The 22173-nt window shown below is 37.7% G+C and overlaps 1 protein-coding gene across 6 annotated transcripts in view; it reads left to right on the top strand.

Moving 5' to 3' along the window:
* HDAC5 (histone deacetylase 5) overlaps positions 1-22173 on the top strand; it is a 162465-nt gene that overhangs the window by 55818 nt on the left and 84474 nt on the right. For all 6 annotated transcript variants that reach the window (XM_087713641.1, XM_087713640.1, XM_087713643.1 and 3 more), the window contains one exon: positions 21569-21828. In XM_087713641.1, coding sequence (XP_087569767.1) covers positions 21569-21828 — 260 coding nt within the window. The remainder of the gene's footprint in view (positions 1-21568; positions 21829-22173) is intronic.

The raw sequence follows: 22173 nt of genomic DNA, 5'->3' as shown, positions 1-22173 counted from the left end.
CTAATGTAGGCAGTGATTGAAAGTAGTACGAAATTTACATCTAGATTTTCAACCATAGGTTCATTATCTTAGATGTACAGGAATCCAACTTTACTCCTTTTCCTTGAGGCCTTTGACTTTATTGCTGTTGTAATCAAATTTAACTATATTGTATAGTTGCATACATCTTATTCATCCCTTGTTTATAAAGAAGCCACTCAAAATAGTTTTGTCATCCTATGTAAGGCTTTTATAAACATTTCTAATTTAATTTTAATTTAATTCTTTTAAGCCCTCGAGCTTTATTGACTAGAAGTTTTTTCCTCCAGATCTTAGCTTTGCTTTCAATATTTTCATTTTTCCATTCTTTTGTGAGTCATTTGGAGAATGTGGGTTGACTATTGAAGAGGATAGATACATTTTCAAAAGTAAATAAATCATTCTAGAGTAGCCTACTTATCAAGATCTTTCAATATTATCTACTGAAGCTGACAGCACATCACAAAGGGTTCAAATAAAAAGAGATGGTTTATTATTACCTCCCGGTATCTTGCCAATTTTTAAACTTAGGATGCTACTTAACAATCAGAAAATGGTTTTTCTGTGAACAGTGATTGCAGTTGGCAGAGCAGTGACATAATTTTTGTGAGCTCGGTTTCCCACTCACTATCTTGATGTGTACATCTTTTTCAAAGCTAAAAAACTCAGCAATGATTTGTTTTATATTTCAAATGGTGGAAAATATGCTATTTTTTCTGTGAGATAGCAGTATAATTGGTGGGGACTATTTCTGTTGCTGCAAAAAGAAACAGCAACAGATGATACCTATTTATGCTTTAACTAGACACAGAAAGAACACTTCAGCAGTGGGTCCAATTATCTTCCAGTGGGATATGCTGGAGATCTTCAAGGGAAGCGAAATTAACTGTCAAATGGAAACGTTTGCATTTTGGATATCTATCCACAACCCCCCACCCCCCATAGCTCTGAGTGTATATGTTCTGTGTGTATATGTTCCAGCATAACTCTGGAACGCCTCGAGCAATTTCAATCAAACTTGATACACAGATAACTTACTCTCTGGATACAAATACTGTAGGGGTAATACACCCCTAGCACCCCTTGGGGTGTGTGTTCTGTTAAGATGTAGCCTGTTGTGTCTTTAAATGGCTTTACTGTACTGCATTAAAATGGCTTCTACTGTACAGTGTGGTGGAGTTGCCATGGTAGTTGCCATGGTAACAGCTTCACAGAACTCCACAAGGGGGCTCCCTCTGGTAAGGGGGAAAATCCAATATTAGAAATTACATTTAATCCTAACATTTTCCCCCTATAAATAAATATCCAAGTATTGTGAGTCCGGATGAAGGACAAGGCAGGAGGCAATCTGGCAACAGCTAGTTCTTTATAAAGGATGATTTGGATTATATGACCTACAAGACCATCAATATCATCCTGAAATTTTCTGCATATAAAGTTGACATATTTGTTTTCTTAACAAAATTCTGTAAAGCACCATGTGTATTGTTAATGCTGTGTAGATTAATGACAGGGATGGATACCTTAAAAAAATCTTTGGCATAGATGTGTTAGCTAAATTTAAGGGCTGGAAATGGAAAATAGACTTGCATTTCACTTTTCCCATTTCTTCTTTTTCTTTGATGCAATTGTAGTGCATTTTACCAATTTTAAATTTTAGTACAATAAAGGATAAAACCCACATCCCCATCCTTATCCCCAGTTTTTTTTTCATTTTACCTGTTTTTATTGTGGCAGCCTAATGCTAATATGTTTAAGAGTAACATAGAGAAAAATTCAATATATTGAAGATGGTGTGTATGCCTGCTTCTATTCCCAGTCCTGATTCCTTAAACAAGGAACTTGCACTGTACTGTGCTAACTAAATCTAATGTAGGTAATCTGTGGGCAAACAATACTACAATGGACATAATTTCTAGAGAAGCTAGGAATTGTAATGTAATGACTTTTAGAGGGGCACAGGTTGTCTACCACTTAATTAAATGGAACTGTCATTTTTAAGAGAACATGAGTGCAAGTTATGTTTAACAAAACTCTAATTAGCAATTTTGACTAAGGCAAAGAGAACAGACGGGAAAAGAAATACATAACCTTTTCCCATTTTTTTTCTGTGTAAGAACTCTTTCGAGTTGAGCTTGTGTCAGTAAAAGTTCATTTAAATTTGCACACTGTCTTGCATTCCTCCTAAAATACATTGTTGGTAGTTGGTGTGGTTGTATATTTTTTTTTTCTAGTTAACAGGGAAAGAATATAAAGTTTTGCACTAAAAAGGGCTGGGGTTGCATTGGAAAGGAAGAATTTGTAGCTCAATAACCTCCCATACACTTTGCAAGTAAGGGAAACTCTAGTTTCGCAAATAAATTTCCTGTAGACACAGGAGACTGAATTCTCAGCAACTTCAGTCCAAACAATTCAGATTGCTGATGATAGGAAAGAAGTTTGTCAAAAATCCTGGAAAGATCTGCCAGGTCAGAGTAGAGGAAATTTAAACAAATGATATGACTTAAAATATTATAGAGTTGCTTTTGGTGCTAGTCACACCCTCCTAATCTCAGGTTTACATCATTGTAATGTGTTCTGCACGTGGCTACTTATAGCTTAGTTTAGAAGATGAAGCTGATGCAAAATGTGGCAGACAGGTTGTTGAGTACGGCATCTTGTTAAGAATATGTTCCATTTCTGCTGAAGCAATTGTTAGCTGGCTATTGAGCCAGATTCAACATGTAAGGCCTTAAACCACTTGGGTGGGACGCCTGACAGATTACTTTCCCCATTACTCTACATATCTCTTCAATCACTAAGATTATTAGGAGTGCTCCTGATGTGTGTACTATATCCAAGTTGGTTGAGTGCCATCTTGTGGTTACTCTTTGGCAGGCTTTTTCTATGGTGCTACTTACATTCTGGAGTGTTTCCCCCCCTGAAATTTATAAGATGCCTCATGCTGCATGGTTTCGTGCTTTTCAGCCAGCCTTTTTTCTGTGAATACTGGTTGAAAGGTACTATTTTGTTTTATTTTCCTTCCCTTCTCCACGGTCTTTCCTCTTTTGCTAATTCTGCCCTGTAAGTGCCCCTCTAGCCCAGCAAGGACCCAAAATAAGTTTTGAAAATGGCTGCCTGTATATGTGGAGGCAGGAGAATAAACAGTCATAGTAGAAATTAACGATTTCTTTTCCCACTACCACCACTTTCCCCTTAAATGTGACTCCAGCCTTTTTATTTTAAAAAAGTGTAATTTGATCTAGTTAAGGCAGTATGTTAAAGGTCTAGTTTAGTTTCTCTTTGGACTGCTTTCTCTTTCTCTCACAGCTGCAGAAAAAAGGTACTGCTAAGCCACTTCTGTAAATGCTGCCAAGAAAACTGCAGACACTTGTTTACCTGCAGTCCCTCCGTGTCCCCAGGAGTCGGGAGTGATTAAGTGGACCGTAGCTGACCTTTGTTTATGCTAACTTGCCAGTTAAGCATTTGGGGACGTTAATACAGGTATTCCTTGTGATAAGACCAGAGTGGAGTCTATATCCATCATGGTCACATGTTGTGAGGGCTGTTAAATAAAGTGTTTTACTTAGCGATCCCTCTATTCCTGTGCTTCCTAATGCAGTCATTAAATGGAGGTCATTAAGTGGCGCATGGGATGGGATAGCCCGGGCAGGTGGGCCTCAGCCTGTGATAAGCCCCCAAGTCACCTCGGGCTCTTTTTCCTGCTCTTTAGGTCCTCCACAGCCTTAGGCCTGATTCCTACAACACCAGGCCAAACACCTCCTCCTCCTCATTTACCCTTTGAAGAGCTTCAAAGCCTTCCAGACTCCTGAAATGGATTGCTTCATCGCAGGGTTATATGGCACAATTCTGGAAGGGGTGGTCATATTCACAGCTACAAGAACGTAGTTTGGCTGCTGGAAACATGGCGGCTGCTTCTGGAATCATGCCATGTAGCTGAGGGATAAAGTTTCCTGTTCTACTTTGCTAAGAGAGTCTGCATCTGCACCATTTTTGGAAACCCTTGAAAGGCTATAGATTGCCAGTTTGCCACCGGCAACATGCCTGGAGGGGGGAGGGGAGTGGCAACCGCCAGGCAAACGGTTCCATTTTGTAGCCTTAACAATGTTATACACCACTGCAGAAAGCCTCTGAAAGCTGTGCATGATTTGCACTGTGCAAATCATGTCAAGGCAGCAAAACAGAGCAGTTTGTCCCAGGGCTCCATGGTAGTGATGACAGGAAGTGGCTGCCATTTTGCCCTGCTCCCTTGTGGATGAGAATAAAATGGCAGCTGCACAAACAAACCTCTCTGTCCTGCTATCTTCACAAGGTTGCACAGCACTGCGGAAAGCTGCAAGAAAGCTTTTGCAGTACTGTGTAAATTACATTGAGGCAGCGAAACAGAGCAGTTTCTCCCTGGGCTCTGTGGGAGCAACCTGGGAGTTGCTGCCATTTTGCCCCACAAGCTTCTTGTGTGGTATAAAATGGAAGCTGCTAGACAAACAGCTCCATTTTGCTGCCTTAACAAGTCTGCACAGTGCTGCAGAAAGCTTCTGAAAGATACAGAAAGCTTCTGCAGCACGCTGCAAACCACATTAAGGCAGCAAAATGGAATGGTGTGTCCATGGGCTACGCAGCGTCAAATGGACGAATGATTAAAATGGCCTGTTTCAGCCCTATAGAAGGCTTCAGAACTCTTGAAAAGTTAAGTGAGGAGTGGGAATCAGTTCTAAAGCCAGCGGGAAGCCGCTGGGGGAGGAAAATGCTTTCAGGAACCAGGAGGTGGGGTGAGGTATGGGGAAGGGCGTCTCTGTGATGTCTCTGCGGTTAGTCGAGGGTGAATGAATATGAGATTGCGTCAACAGTCATAATTTAGCGGCAAAATAAAAGTAGCTTTTGGGCGAGGGCACTGTAACTTTGAAAAGCCATTAAGTGGCTGATTGTAAATTGAGGACCACCTGTATTACAGAAATAAAGCATGAGTGCAAGTGCTCTGAACTCCATATTAAGTAAAGGTTGGGGTGAGAGGAAAAGGTCTAATTTGTTTACTATTACAGATTAATTACTTTTGATAAAAGCCGTGCTTTCCCCAGTGCTGTCAATTAAGAGCACAGGAAGCTGCTTATGGAGGTCAACACACATCTCTCTCCAAAAAGATCAATAAGCAAACACTTTCAATTTATGTGAAAGGGAAAGCTAGGAAGAGATGCTTTTTCATTACCGTCCCTGTGCTTTTATAGGCCCATTATCTGGGGCAAACAACATATTAGTCTGAATCCTGGTAATACTCTGTTCAGTGTATAATGTCCTACAAAAAGGCATGATGTTCGCTGAGCAAAGGATGAGGGGGAAAAATGAAATTGTGAACTTTTTGGTTTTTTACCCTGCTTATTCTGATATCTCATATTTTATGATTGGCCTGTACCCTTGGCAGCCACTTTTTCAGTATAGGTACATTTCAGATATCCACTAGCAGGAAAGATTGGGGACTATCTAGATGTAGAATATTGGAATAGCAAGAACTCTAATTTCTGTACTCATTTATCTTTGCCGTTAGTATCATGCTACATATATCAATGGTGAACTAAAGGAGATAAAGCCCATCATCTAAAGTTCTCATCGAGTTAAACATGGGTTTAAAATACATGTGTAATTTTTAATATCTAAAATAATAATCTCTGTGGCTCACATAGAACAAATACGATATTTGGTTGGATGAAGCCAAAATTTTCAACGTTTGAAACTTGGAGAGAGTATAAGGGGCTGTAGGTATTGTAAAATATTTCTTTAGTTGGTCTAATTTGGGGAAGTTGTTTGACTTTTAAAGGACTATATGGCTGCCTTAAAACTCTTCAAGAATTGACAGTCTTTTCATCCATTAAAATCCCTAAGCTCTGCATGCAGATGTAAACTCTGCATTTTAAATGTAGTCTTATTAAAGGTGCTTTGATATAGAAGAGGTCCTCAAAGTTAACTGTAGGCTGAAGAATGTGTATATGTAGTTCAATTTCCACTTACATTTTTTTTTATTAAAGGAGGCAAAAAACATACAGGATAATTCAAATATTATAATCAGTGACTTACAATCTTATAACTGATAGCCTGTATAGCTCACATGAAAGTGAACCATTATAGCACATGGACCACACCAGAGAGGTAGCTTGGCTAGTGTTTAAGGCACTAACCTAGAAACTAGAAGATTATGGATTCTAATGACAGTTTAGACATAAAACTGACTGGATGATCTTGGCCATTCTCTCTCAGCCAAATTCACCTCACAGGTTGGGTTAGTGGGGCAAACAGGAGGAGGAAGGAGTATTAGATATGCTCACCACCTTGAATTATTTACAGAAATAATAAAGGCAGAATTTTAATGTACAGATTACAGAATTACTGTGCCTCTTTTCCAACTGCTGCAGCTGGAGATTTATTTAATATCTCAGGAGAAGACAACATCTAGCTAACTGTGGCTAATCTTAAAAGATAAATAAGCTACTATAATTTCGATCTGGTTAGTACCTAGATGTGAAACTGGCATGAATTTTTTAAGTTTTAAGATAGAGTGGGAAATAAGTAAAAGCCAGTGTCAAAACAATTCTGGATTCCTGCAGAGAAACAGTATTTATCACCAGGAGTTGAACTTAATTTGAGCAAGACTATTTTTAGCTTCATCTAACCACCTGTCCAACACTTTGGATTTACATAGCTTTTTTCAGATTTTGTAATTAAAAATGCAGGAATAAGATACTGTGTTCCTTCTCCTTTGTACATGTTCACAACCTGGTTACTGCTTCATCTTTAAAAAGGAGAGAGGCATAATTTTCAGGGGGGAAACAGTAAGTAAAAGAAAGAGTCTTTAATTCTTCTCAAAGCTGCTCCTCAAATTTCCCTCTGATTTTTGGAAGGGGGAAAATATTATTATTTTTTCATGGAGAAGAAGAATCTTTCAAACTTCTCATACTGTTTTTTATTTTTTTAAAAAACCTTATCTACTCTTTTAGAAATTTATTCCAGGGTTTTTGATGAAACAGAAATGAGATAATATAGTGTTGAGACTACTAGAGTTTGTTAAAGAGCTTTTCCTTTTCTCTCAAATATTTGACCTCCAAATTTGCTTTCTGTCTTCTGGAAGCCAAGATGCATTTCAAATGTGGATTGGGAGGGGAATGGAGGGAAATGTTTGAGGGCAAAATCATAGCAAGCAAAAGTCTAGGCTGCCTTTCCTAATTGAAATCAACCCCTCCCTTTCCTGCTTTGCAAAGATGAAGCAACAACCAGATAGAAGCAAAATGTTGTGCTTCTCTCACCATGCCAGAAAGAAGAGGCAGAATCTTGGTCTCTAGCGGAGCATACATGTGGGATCAATGTCTGTATGTCTTCCTCTTTTCTTGAGTTTGATTAAATGGCAGAAATGTTTTGAACCATTTGGTGGAATGACAGGTTTGGAGTAAAGCCCATAGATCTATAAATACATTGAGTGTTTGTGGTGACGACAACCATAAACCTCAGCAACTAAACCAGAATTTGGCAAAGACTGTCTACTGAGGGATTTCAGGGGGGATATAAAATGACAGAAAATAGATTCTGAGCAGGATGGAACTTTACCACACAATCTGGGGCTGCTAATATGGAATCTGTTTTCTCTCTGCTGTTGTAGAGAGGTGTGAAGAAGGATGGAAATATCAAATTTGCACTTTGGTTTAGCACACAGAATGTGTAAATTTCTTCAAACCCCCCCCCTGCAATGATTGTTTTAGAGACAGAATAGGAGAGATGGAAATGCAAAAGAAAAATAGGTGTAGAGTGAGAAAACACAACTGCAGAACCTGACGATGAGAGCAAACGTATTATATAAGAATGAGAAAAAGTTTCATTTTGTTAACTTAAGTTGCTTAAGGTCAAAAGGAATTATAACTGGAAGATGCAGTAAAAAATTTCAGAATAGAAGATAGCAATGTAGATTCTTGTAAAAAAAAAACACTTTTTAACAAGCAGCTTTTACAGGCTAGAGGCCAGTTTTATAATAGGTCTCTGCCTATCTTAGTTTTTGCTAGATACTTCTACTAAACACAGGTAAATGTTTTGAAAGCTTTCCGGAAGAAGGAAAAAGGAATGAAGCATTTATATGGACTAGGCTGAAGGTAGACTATTCAAGGAGAGCGTAATGGGAGGGGGTTAAAAAAATGAAGACTTTACTTATTTATGGATTAGTAATAAAGCTTGGAAATTTCTTAAGCATGTACATATTTCATGGGAAAGCCTGAATAAGGGCAGGGGAAGGACTCCCAAGAGCAATATAGCATGTTCCTCTTCTAGTAATGTTCTGCTTCTTGGAAGAAGGAGGGGCATAATGTGATACACATAGGTATACCTTCATAATGTAAGGGGGAGGGAGGGAGGGAGGGAGGGAGGGAGGGAGGGAGGGAGGGAGAGAGAGAGAGAGAGAGAGAGAGAGAGAGAGACTATAAATTTTCCATCCTTAATGGTTTGACTGTATGAGTAGGAAGAATTTTATTTATGGTAAAATCTAGGCAGGGCATATCTTCGTTAGCAGAGTTTACAGTTTCTTGACGCATTTTGCCACCAGTTCAGTATTGTTAAATGAGAGGTAGTTCTAATGTCGATTCTGACTGGAGTAAGCCAGGACATTGCTTTCTAAAGATATCTATGTTTATCTTCCTTCTCATTTTTCTCAGCTATTTTATTTGTATGTCACGGAATTCACAGTAAGAATTTTGCTAATTCCTGTTCAGAATGCTTCTCCCTAAGCCTTGTGGTCTTGTTGGGTTGAAATTAGAATTCAGATAAAAATGAATTCTTCATCGCAACAAAAAATGTTCAGTTGACCAATATTTTGCTTTCTGTATATATAAATTAATGCATCTTGATTTAATTTTCTTAATTTGATAGATTGTGGGCAAACATCTAAAATTTGTCACATGTTTGGAGAAGGGATTAGAAAACATATTGTGGAAATTGGGTATGTAGATAAGAGTTTATTATTCAGGGATTTATTTTCTATTAAACTACATAAACAGGAAGGAGGAAAAAAGAATGCCAGAGGAAACTGCTTCTCGAATACATAAACTAACATTTTTTTCCAGCAGTATAAAACCACATTAATTTTGTTGTTCAAGGAAATTGTTATACAGTAGACAGCTCTTCCTTTCCTCTCCCCGCTTCCATGGTTCAGCCCTTTTGCATAATAGCATTTCATTCAATTCTGATTTTTGTTTGTGTCTAAATCACTTTAATTGGTGGAATTTGAATTAAGAGCCATTGGGAAACATAAAAATTGAGAATAGTGATGGTCAGGGTATAAGCGTGGTTCTTCTAGTGGAACATCAGGGTACTGCATATAAGCCATGATGTAGATGATAAAAAGCTTGGAAGATAATCACAAGATTTTAGAATTCTTAACTGTGGGTAATCCCTGGGTTACAAGCATTCCCTGTCCAACATTACACAATAAGTGCCCCCCTAGTGTTTACGATCATCCCGAAACTACGAATCTTGCAGCACCATAGCAGTTGTTCGCCCTTACGAACAATTGCAGAGGTTCTGCAATATGCGTCCTGCATGTTGCTAGCTGAATTGGAGCTTCTGAGGGGCGGAGAGACTGGAGATAAGACTACTTGCTAGATCTTCACAAGGTAAGTGACCCAGCATGGTAGGTTGGGTGGGTAGGGAAGCAATTGTGGGGAGCATGAGGTATTTCAGTGGGTCAGGAAGGCCATGGGTGGTCTTAGGCAGGTGGCCTGTTCAATCACTAGGGCTCTCCTCATAGCCTTTCCCACTCTGAAATACCTCGTGTGCACTTAACGAACCTCGCATTCGATTAGCAAATGTGTGGGGGAAAGGAGGGAGTGATCCCGTTCAAGGTACGAGATTCACTCTCACAAATCCTTGGCAGGCTCCATCACATTTGTAACTCAAAGACTACTTGTATGTTGCCAACTTTTTACATACTGATCCTGAAAAGCTTTTAGTGGTGTTGCAATGATTAACCTAAAAATAAAAGCTGAAAACTGTTGTGCTCTGGTTTTATTTCTGAAATGCACTAGGCTCGGTTCCTGTTAGCAAAGAGTTGGGTTGCCTTTTTGGGATCCTCCCGCTTGGGTTACTCTGAATTCTTGGAGAAAAGGATGAAATTATTAGGGTGTGTGTGTGTGTGTGTAAGTGTGTAAAAGAGACCAAGAGCAAGAAGTGTCTTCTAACACTGCTTAGATGATCAGTGATTTACTGGATTTTGTTGAAGACTACAAGCATCTGTTTTGACTGTCTGCCTGCATCACACCAGCACACTCTACAGTACTTGAGTTGGAGGGGTGGGGGGAAGCTGCATTAGTATTCCAGGCATCTTTCTCTTCCCTCCATCCCTTGAATCATCCTTCTCGTCCTACGCCACCCCCAACTTCCTGTTTAGATTAAGAACAGGTTGTTCATTCAGCTTTGCAGGGCCTCTCGCTCGCATACAAATGATATTGCGTCTATGAAGCAGTTACTCACAACTGCAGAGAGTTCATTCACCAAAGACACCTGCTGCAGTGCTGGAAATGGACAGGATTGACACAAGAGTGGGGAAGCAGAGCGGGAACCAGTTCTAATATGATTGCTTCTGTACTGCCTTTCTCCTCCTGTCATCTCTTATATTTCAAAAAGATATTCTGGGCCATTCTTTCAAGGATGAATCCTTAGTATTCCAGTATGCAGTTGATCTTACTAGGATGCAAATAGCCTCAGGCCCTGCATTAGAAATTGCACTATAGAAATAAGGCCAAAATGCTAGCATATTTAGGGTTTGTTTTAAAAACTCTAAAACATATCTACATAGTGTCAATTTGGAGTTATTTAAATGGTCAGGGCAGATTCAGTGTTTGACATGAAGTTCTAAGGAAGTTTAAACATCAGTAATTGCAATCTACAGCATAGCAGCCTCGGAGACAATGTGTGCAAGGTCCCTGGTCTATCCACCACTTGGTTTTGCTGTTAAATTAGAATAAGAAGGCATCTAATGACAGCTTGTACCCTTTAATGCTAGGGATGGGATTTCATGAGGTTTTTATTACTATAGTGTAATGTTCACGTAGAAGCAGTTTAATGTAGAAGCCGTGATACAAGAGGCAAAGGATTGTATTTATTATGCATTTGGATTCAAGTCTGACCTACAAAAAAAAATGAAGTTAACATTGTAAGGAAGATACCATTACCCTTGTAACATGGGTAGGTTCAATTGTTAGTAAATACAAGCTTCCACACATCCCGTTTCTAAAAAAGACAAAAATATTCACCCAACATTCAATATTATTTAATTAGTCTATAATATAGTATTTGACTCTTTTGATTACACTTCTGCTCCATATAGCTTCTATAGAAGCATCTGGATATCCTTTGTCATTTGCTGAATCTAGTGTGACAGATAGCATCTTTGCAAAGCAATGTTCTTAGGTTTGTGATATGAGACACAAGCTGCAAATGAATTTCAAAACATCTGTTTCTGTTTATTAGGATTTATAGGCCGCCCTTTTCCCTGAGGGGACTCAGGGCGGCTTACAATCATTAGGAAGGGGGTGCAATTCAAAAATAAACAATATGTGAACAAAGTAAAATAATAAAAACACAACTTGCATTCAACACTCAACACTCGGGTGGGGCAAATTAGAAGCTTATCCCCAGGCCTGTTGGGATAGCCAGGTCTTGAGGGCTGTGCGGAAGGCCTGGACGGTGGTGAGGGTGCGTATCTCGACGGGGAGGTCGTTCCACAGGGTCGGAGCTGCAACAGAAAAGGCTCTCCTCCGTGTAGTCGCCAGTCGGCATTGACTGGCGGATGGGATTCGGAGGAGGCCCAGTCTGTGCGATCTTATCGGTCGGAGGGAGGTAATCGGCAGAAGGCGGTCTCTCAAGTATAATTTACCATTTTCATGATCTTTTGAATGTCTTTCTGATCTGTTGTTTTTGGCATGTCTCCCTGCCTCTTACTTTAGCCTGCTCAGTTTAATGCCATATTTTGTCAGTATTTCTCCCAAATATTATAGTTTTTATTTGCTTTTGTTCACTTCAATAATGGAGGATATGGCTTTTCCTGGTACTGGTTTTGATTAATGAACATGTTCTTCTGTGGCACTCCAAGTATCATTCATATTTATATGGTTTCTGGAATACCTTCCAACAGTTGTTGCATAGTATGATGAAATATTTCTGAAACAGAATGCAACCCAAAGGGCATATGTTTAATATTGTATCAATATTAAATATATTGACATGCTAAATATACATAGGCATATGCTTTCTTCATCCAGGGATAGGTGCCAAAACCAAGCTGCTGCATACAGCTGGAAAATACTTTTGTGCCTGCCAGTTTCATTAAGAGATCTATTTGTGTTGAGATGTGATTATGCTCTCTCTCTGAATACGCTTGTATAATTCTTTTGGGTCCAGGCAGTTTTCTGATTTCTATCTTTCTGTGAACTATAATCATGGAATGAAACCATTGAATGGATTATTCAGTGAATAATTCCTCTTGTGTACATTTTTGATGTTGTGTACTATCAATTGTCAATTTTTACTAAAAAATATGAGTTTTTGGAAGATAGCCAATACCATGAAAGGAATCTTCATATCTGCTTAATCATGGATTTTTTTTTCCTTTTGATGGTTCTGTATATATTTTTCCTTATGATGGCTCTCTATATATTTTCCTTATGATGGTTCTATATTGTTTTAGCCAAAACTATTGATTATTCTCAGATATTTCTAGGCCCAGAATGATTCTTTTTATATTTGATATTACTACTGGTTTGATATAGAGAATTCCTTTTCCTTTCAGAGTGAGTTCTGAATCCCCAGTAGCTTTGTGTGCATAGCATATGATTTCAGAAGCATCGCCTCATTTAGGCTTTGATCTGTGCAGTCATTTTGGATTATTAAAGTTTCTTGCAAACTAGTATCAGTCTTATAAACAATGGAGACCTGATTAGTCAGTATTGTTTCAATCCAGACTTCTTTCTGATGTCTTACCCTATTCACATCAATCAAGCCTATGAAATCATCATACTCTTCAGATTCTTATTCCTATATTGTTTTTGAACCGTTTTTGCACTTTTGCACTTTTTAGCCATATGGTTATACTTTCCACACATATGATATTTCCGTCCATAAGCTGAACACAGTAGGCTTGCTTCATACTATATCAGCTACATTATTTGCACATACTTTTCCCTATTTCTAATTTCTTTTGTCATTTCCCCCCTTTGCTGATTTGTTTGTTAGGATTAAAGCTTCTTTCTGACTAGATTTTATTTATCTCATTTCTCCCTATCAATTATTATCACAAGTGATGGCTAATTACCATTAGGTACAGTATTGTTATTGTTGCTATGTGCCATAACTTTCAATTCTAACAACTTCTGGTGCTTGGTATACCTGAGTAGCATTATCTAGATACATGTCTATATATAAACATTTTTGCATTATGTTGTTTCTCATGCCCAAAACAATTTTGATCTTTGATCAGAGATGCAGTCAATGTATCAAAGTCACAAGACTTATTATTTGATTTTAGATTTGTTATAAATTCACCAGTTGTCTTGACCTGCTCTGTTAGGGTGATCTAAAAACCTTATATGTTTTCATGACACATAACAAGCCTCAGATTTTTCTATTATGATTTGAAACTTTTTCCCACCCATGAATACAAATACGTTATACATTCTAAGATTAACTGGCCCAGTCATTATTGGGAAGAGCATTATTTTCTGTTCAACCTTTCCTTCATGGCACCAACTGCTTTTAGGTTCAAAAGAAATCTTTGCTGATATCATTACCATTGGCTTACCACATTGCCAGGAAGTTTCAATTTTGGTGGTGGCCTCAGGCCATCCTTTCTTTAAAAAGTCTGTCTCTAGTCAGCTAACAGTAAAGAGGATGCAGTTTTCTAATATATTTTTTTAGTAATGCTGCAACTGGCCTTCCAAACTTTGGATAACTTTATAACTATGCAATGATCTTTACATTTTATTTATTTAAAGAGCTAGCAACATGTGTTTTCTTTTGTTTGTCAAGGCTGCATCTATTAAAGATAAAGGTTCCCCTCATACATATATGCTAGTTGTTCCTGACTGTAGGGGGCAGTGCTCATCTCTGTTTCAAAGCCGAAGAGCCAGTGCTATTGGAAGATGTCTCCATGGTCATGTGGCTGGCATGACTAAACACTAAAGGCGCATGGAACGCTGTTACCTTCCCACCAGATGTTGTCCCTATTTTTCTACTTGCATTTTCACGTGTTTTCGAATTTTTAAGTTGGCAGAACTTGGACAAGTAACAGGAGCTCACTGTTCCTTAGCGCTATGGATTTGAACTGCCGACCTTTCTGATCGATAAGCTCAGTGTCTTAGCCACTGAGACACTGCATCCCTTTCTGCATCCATTACTACTGGAAAAATATTCATTTTTGATTCTGACATTACTTTCTGGGTCTTGTATGAGAAAGCAATGGCACAAGAAGAAAATTTACTATGTTCCTTTCAATCATTTTGGATTTAACTTTGACCTGGAAAAAAGGAGAAATTTACATATTGCAGGGAATATAGTAATATTTCTCATAATAAGGGTAGGGTCAGTTGTTGATAAATACTTGTTCACATGAGTTCTGTGGGAAGTTATAGTAGCTAGGGGTAGGGGTGAGGAATTCTTCTGATCATGAGAATTGATGCAAAAAGATGAGTTGGACTGTGAGGTATAACAATCAGAAATTTAAAGCTGCACCCATGCAGACAAAAATACAGATGTACATATACTGAATGTTGGGTGGAGCAGTTCCAATACACTTTGATTAATCATGCTGCCCAAAGCTGTCATTGCAATGGTACTCAAATATTTTATAATTGCATGCATGCTCATATTTCAAAACAAATAGTTGAATAATATCTGCATGAGATTTTAAAAAAGGAAAAATAAATAAATATACAAAGCATTATATAGAACTACAGCACTAGCATTAGTGCTACCCCTCTTTATATATTTTTTTCTAAAATTCGTTCATGGTGTAATTAAATGCTAGTGAAGACAAGGAACTGTGTGCAAAGGAAGAATTGCTTTTTTCTTCTCGTGTTATGTTTTCAGTTTTCTGTATTTTAATTTGGGACTGCTTTAAATGAATACATGATTTAATGCTTTCCAAATAGAGGTCAAAGAACTTTATATTTTGAACTACAGCAAAGAAGAATTTGAACTGAGACACACTAAGCATACCTGTAAAGCAAAGCCCTTTTCACTACGTAGATTTCCAAATATTTGACTTCCCTTTTAATGTGCAAAAGTGGGAGAAGAGGCAAGGAGGTCATCAAAATGACCATTAGATCAAAAACATTGCAAACCAGGATGTACTATTGCCACATAACAGCTAAGATGACAAGATAACTACAATTGATTTTTGCATCAAATTACTGAAATGAGATTGAGTCATATGAGTATGTTACGCATTTTGGATGTCACAGTGTCAACATTATTTTTAGAGCAAGCTAACAGAAGATTTTTTAGTGGTGTTTTGCAAAAGTTCAGGAACAGAAGGACACTAAGCCCTTCTTTAAATCTGTTTTTTCTCTTATTTTTAAAATGGTTGATCAAATATCTATTTTATTAGCATATTATAATAAATGTTTTTATTTTTTTCTCCTATCCTAGGACTAAACTTAATTGTATCATCAGCATTGATACACCTTTTTTTCCTTAGAGAAAGATTCTGTATTGCATGATTCTGGCTGATCATTGCAATATAATTAAAGGGTCTCCCAATTCAGCATCAATGACATTACTACAAGTAAGGGAATCCCACCTTTCATTTTGAAGAGGTGAGAAGGCTTCATGTTTTGTGTGGATTTTGGCCAAATGGTCCTTAGTTTGCTTTGACATCCTTGTTACTTTTTGCCATTGGTGGCTTCCCTCCATGTTCAAGCATTATTGTTGTTCAGATGGAGGATGCTGCTGATTTATTTTGCCCTTGTTGCATTTTCATGTCAGAAATAACAGATAAATAGGCATTAAGAGCAGAGGTAGAGGAGGAAGAACAGTAGGTGATAATGTGGTCAGTAGAAATGTGTTCAATATTTTGAATTTGAGTCATTTTGAACTTGAAACGCTTAGTTTCAAATGAAAATAAATTCAGCCACCCCTAAAATGAACGGAACAGTGTATTTTTGCATCCAAAGCAAATGTGCCTCATTCAGAACAGTGTGATTTGAGTACAGAATGGTTCCTTTGGGACCTTAAAAGACACTTAATAGTGTCAGCTTCTGATTCCAGCCCTGCCCTCATTGTCCAAGAAGCTCGGCAATGTTCCTTATTTGGAATTGAGTGTGAGGTGTTGGTGCAGTTGACTCCATGTGAGGGAATTTATTTCCCCTTCTTGCCTGTCAACTGCCACCTTACCAAAAGTTTTGCACTCTTTTAGCAGTAGGACAAAAAGGTGTACAATGTGTACATATGATATGTGTTTGTTTACAAGGGCAAAAGTATTTATGTTTTGCACTCTGTCCTTTTTGGCTCAGCCAACTTGTGTTTGGAAGCATCAGTTATTTTGCATTACATGCCTGTGGAATCTTTGGAGGCTAAGATTACAAATTGTCCTTGACTTGCAATCGTTTGTTTAGCAACTGTTTGAAACTATAACAAGACTGAAAAAAGTGACTTACAACTGGTTTTCACACTTGCAGCATCCTCATGTGATCAAAATTTGGGAACCTGTCATATCTTTATGATGGTTATAGTGTTCTGAACCTTGCCTATTTGTGACCTTCCCAACTGAATTCTTACATGCAAAGTCAATGTGGGAAGCTAGATTCGCTTAACAGCCCCTTGATTTGTTTAACAGTTGCACTATTTTGTTTAGCAACCAAGACAAAAAGTTGTAAAATTAGGTGCAACTTACTTAACATAGGCTTGTTTAACAGCAATAATTCTAATCCCATTTGTGGTTGAAAGTTGGGGACTTGCTTATATTTGAATCATTTAAAAACTTTATAAAATATTGTGAAGCAAAAAAATTGGGAAATATCTTTTGCCTTTTGTTCTCCTTGTGAGCTTCTGGTAGACTGCTGGGTGTATTAGATGCTGGATTTTGATGGCATTTGCAAGACTTTCCTTGAGTTCTTAACCTTAATCTCAACCCTCAACATTCTCTCTCCACAATGCTGTCAGCTAATCAATTAATATATTGCTTTTCAAACTTTGCACTATTAAAATGATAATTACTTTGCATTAATGTATCATCAATAACAATACACTATTGATACATAATAATGATTATGTATTATCATAAGAATCTGGAGGACAGCAACTACCTACTGTAGTGTGCATAAGCAAAATGAGGATCAATGCCCAAACCCAATTTGATGTTTTCACTATGCCTGCAAAAATCAGATCAGATTTTAAAAAACAAATAAATAAATAATTAAATAGTGACATAAACCCTATCTAAAAATGTTGGTCACTATTCTACCAGGGTCTGGATCCACAATTTGAAAAATCCTTGGATTAATAACCATGATATCCAAGTTAAAGTTGGATACTTTATTCAATGGCTATAACTACAAGCTATTGACATAGCACTCTTTGTATTGGACAATTTTGTTTATTTACTTGAGAAAAAAAATCTAAAACAGCTTGGCTTCAGGTTTATTTGTTTGTCTCATGTACATTAACATTTTACTGCAACTGCCTTGGAAATTTTTAATCAAAACATATTAGTATTTAGTACGTCTCTACTTTTCAAGAATAAAAACTCTGTTTTTCTCTATGCCTTTTAAAACTTTGCAGAACTGTTTATTCCCAGTTCTATTTTGCTCAACGGACAGGAGTTTCAAGAAGCATTAAAACCTGAGAACAATCAATCAAGAATCTGCAGAGTTCTTCTCCCGCACACACATACCCCTGTCTTCTGTCTTTCTCACCTTTGAGTTAACTATCCTTCTTTCTTCCTCTCCTTGCTTTCTGTGAACAGCTGTTGTTTGGCTTCATCTATATTTAGTTCCTGACTTTCTTGCTGTCTTTTGTGGCCTTTTCTCCCTGGCTCAACCTCTTATAATTACAACAGAAAACCAGAAAAGGATGGTTGAATGGTTGGAGGATTTGCGTCGAACTTAATTTCTCAGCTACTGATGCTATGTCCATATCTCTCTGTGCAGGATTATTCTAGGCTGCGGTTCTGGTTTAGGATCGTAATGGTGATGCGGAGTTCTATAAGCATACATATACATATACATACATACATACATACATACATACATACATACATACATATATATGCACATACATACCAAAGACATGCACATGTGACTTAATAAAACAGATCGTACTTTTTTTACAACAGCAGTGAAAACAGAGGGTATGTATTTGATGAGTCACCATAGACCTTGTTCATTCACGGTGTGCCAAATTGACTGCAAGTGACTCAGATATGGAAGAGTGGGAACAGTAGCAATAGCAGTGTTACTTTGGAAAGTGCAAAAAGAACCTGCACAAGTAGTGTTAAGTTCTACCCAAGTTGCCAATCTGTGAGAAATCTCTTTCTGCCTCTGCCTCTCTCTCTGTATTGAGGTTTGAAAGCTGTGTCTTCTGCTTGAAAAGACCTTTCAAATGAATTCTAGAAGGGCAAATATCCATTTAATGCTCATTGTTGTAAGACTACCAGTCCTCTGGCTCAAAATTATTAGTACATCACAGTGACAATAAATTTTAAAGTAAAGCACATTGTGAGATCTTACTTTGGAAAAGCATCTGATTTCTGCAGCCAACATGCTGAGATCCCACCTAGGTTGGAGACAGATTGACTCCAGATGCAGGTTATTTCATCTTATCCATCATCTGGGGGTTAGATTATATTTCTTTTGCCCCTGTCCAGTAGATTACAGTCATTATTGGCCTATAAACTCATAGCTATTTTTGAAAACTATCCCTTGATGAACCTTGCCATGATATTTCTGTTTTATGTCCATCTGAGGCTGGCCTTTTTTCTAAGGAATTCTCTACGCTGATAGAGATACATGTTTTTAATTGCAATTTTGCAATTATGTTTGGGGGTTTAGGAATCCAATTTTTGGATTGCTAGGGATTGACTTTAGCAACCCCTAAGACTTTAAACAAGCTAAGAAAAAAGTAATATCCTTAGAAAGCCTTATACTTTGGAAGAAAAAAGCCAAAGTTTATTTTTAAATAAGTTTTATTCTACAGAGTTCCTACAGACACACAAGTTTAATTAGCTGGGAATTTCCTTCGCTTCTCTTCAAAGCAACCTTCTTAATGTATAAAGATACAGCTCAGTTAACCACACTTTAACCCACCCCCCCCTCTTTTGCTCTCAACTGGTTCTCATTATAGCCTAATCTAAAAGTGTCAGTGTGTGTGACTGTTCAAGATGGCAGTCATGACTGTGTGATTGAAGCCCTGTCGCTTTGTTATATGTGTCACACATATGTAAAAAAGGACAGAGCTTTGATTGCCTGGGAATAGCTGCCATCTAAATTTCCTCCCTTCCCAAGCCCAATCTGTTGATACATCAGGCTACATATTTGCTGAGATAGTGAGGTAAGATTTTCTTCTGGTGGTGTAGGAGACAGTGCTTGCAAATAACTTCCTTATAAAAATATAACATAAATCTCTACAAGTAAACATAACCAGAAGAAATGAGCAATAGCTGTCTTGCTGCTTTTTGACACATTTTTTTATTTGTAGAGAGTTTTTCATAAATAGGAAGTTTCAAAATAACAGCCCTTGCTACCATCTTAGTTTGCAGCATATGTGGCCTAGGCCACCAAGGATTTTATTTTACAAGATTTATCTGTGATGAATACTTCTTGTGTCATTTTTCCAGACCTTTGAATCAAGGCCCAAATATGTGTAAAACGGTAACATTGAAAACCAATAATTTGTGTGTCTGCACAGATTCTTAAACAAACCTCCAAACGTTGGTTAGATGAATATCCCTGAAGATGATCCTTATGTCTACTTCTGTACAGTATCATATTTTCACCTACATCTTCATATTGATTTAGGAGGTCTCATCTTGATTTTAGACTTGGAAAACTGAAGATGTGGGAGAATTTGTGGCATTCATGTCTAGGCATCTTAAAATGTTGGTGGATAAAAAAGTCATTACAATGGCAGTGTGTTGGCAAAATATCTTAAAAATAAGTAGTACTAATTGGAAATTGGATCCACTTATGAATAGATTTCTTTGGAACTTTGGAATACTCATCCATTCATTCATTGTGATATGGTTCATATGTTAAACCCTCAATAGATGCCAGATGCCTGAGACTGGCATGATATTTACCACCGGCTTGGATTGTAAATCTCTGCAGTGGGCATGGAAGATTCAGAGGCTGCTCCATATCTTGCAAATGATTTTTAATTATTTTATAATAAATAAACTTTTACTTTGCAACGTAGTTGTCAGTGTTCTTCAAGAGTACTGAAAATAAGTACATTTGAATATTTAGTTTGTCTGCCCATCTTGGTGAAGGGAAGTCAGGAAAAATACAAACTCATTTTAAATATGTTCTTCATTAATATCATGCCCCTATAATGATGACATTGAACTCTTGGCCAGGATTTAAAAGCTGACTGTTATAAACTGAGGAGCAAAACCTAGAGCAAGTATGTTGCTGTGATACCTAAAAAAGTTATAAATTTGTGGTGGGGGTATTAGTTATATGAATATGGTTATATGAAGATATGAAACTCAATCTACTTGTGGCTTTTATTTCCAAGCCTCTTTGCCTTCTTTATGTTGAATTTTTGAATCCACAATTCTGATGTGTGTTCATCCATGTACTTGGAGTTCCTCAGTATAATACTGTAAGCAATCTCACAAGGGCTATTAAAAGGATGAAAAACGTGTAGGCAAGAAATATTTTCTTTTATTATTTAGCAATAGCAGCAAGAATGTTTATTCCTCCCACTTTCTAAATTATAATCTAACCATGGATTCTTAGGTAGTCAAGCAGCACAATCTATACAAAATAAGGGGGTTATCAGCAGGATTAAAGGGGTTTTAATGTTTGCAGAAGTACAACATTTTTGAGAAGAAGAAAAATAAGATTTTCTTTTAATCCTATAAACTAGTAGGCTAGAACTTGGTCACTGAACAGGAAACAATTACTCAGTAGAGGAAAAAGGTGTAAGGGTATTGAATCAATCCTGGGGGAAAAAGAATGGGTAGCTGGCTGAATATCTGAAATATAATATTTTGTTGCGACTCCCATTTGTTATTGTCAGCCACAAGCAAACCCCAAACCTTTTCTCAAGCATCCAGACTGTTAATCAACCTTCCATGACGTTGGAGCAACCAATGGCAAGATAGGCTTCATAGATGATCAATCATGTTTATCTACTGATATGCATAAAATTATAATAATATATCCATTAAATTTATTTTTAATGGACAGTTTTATCATGCAGACAGAAGAACTCTACTTGCTGCAAGGCTCTTCTTTAAGGACAGATAAACATGCACATGTAGGCCATGATCTCAGCTCTCTTTGTTGCAATCATGAACTCTCTTTCTAATCTCCAGCTATGGACTTGAAGCCGGTTCTTCCCATGGTGATGCAGAGTTCTTGCAACAGCAGCAGCAGCCCAGTGGATTTGCGGATGGATTCCCGGTCCAATGTGCCTACTATGGACCCAACTGCCCGGGAGCAGCAGCTGCAGCAGGAACTACTGGCTCTGAAACAGCAACAGCAATTGCAGAAGCAGCTGCTCTTTGCCGAGTTTCAGAAGCAACATGAGCACCTAACACGGCAGCATGAAGTCCAATTGCAGAAACACCTCAAGGTAATTTGGAGATGAACTCACCAAGCTGTCTCCTTCTGAATCTTACTTTTCTTGTCACACCCAGTATAGCCTATTTGAACTGGCAGCAGTTGTCAAGAACCCTAGCCCAGCGGAAATCTTTTCAACAGGATTGTACCAAGAATGGTACGCATACAATATCTTACATTGTCACAGAGTGACATACACTAATGATACTAGTGCCAGTTGCAACAGCATAGTTTCTTAGAATAAAAATCCATAGTTGAAGCATAGTTTCAGATTTGATGAAGCTACATACAAGCAAGATTGATTATTGATAAAACACAGACCTAAGAGGTTTGGGGTTCTGGCTAACATCTCCTCTAA

This window comes from Thamnophis sirtalis, unplaced genomic scaffold (genome assembly GCF_051295495.1).
Source record: "Thamnophis sirtalis isolate CommonGarterSnake01/CBP01778 unplaced genomic scaffold, rThaSir2_p1.2 scaffold_4, whole genome shotgun sequence".
Taxonomy (NCBI): Eukaryota; Metazoa; Chordata; class Lepidosauria; order Squamata; family Natricidae; genus Thamnophis; species Thamnophis sirtalis.
Note: the sequence above shows the minus strand (reverse complement) of the source record. Positions and strands in the feature narration are given on the sequence as shown.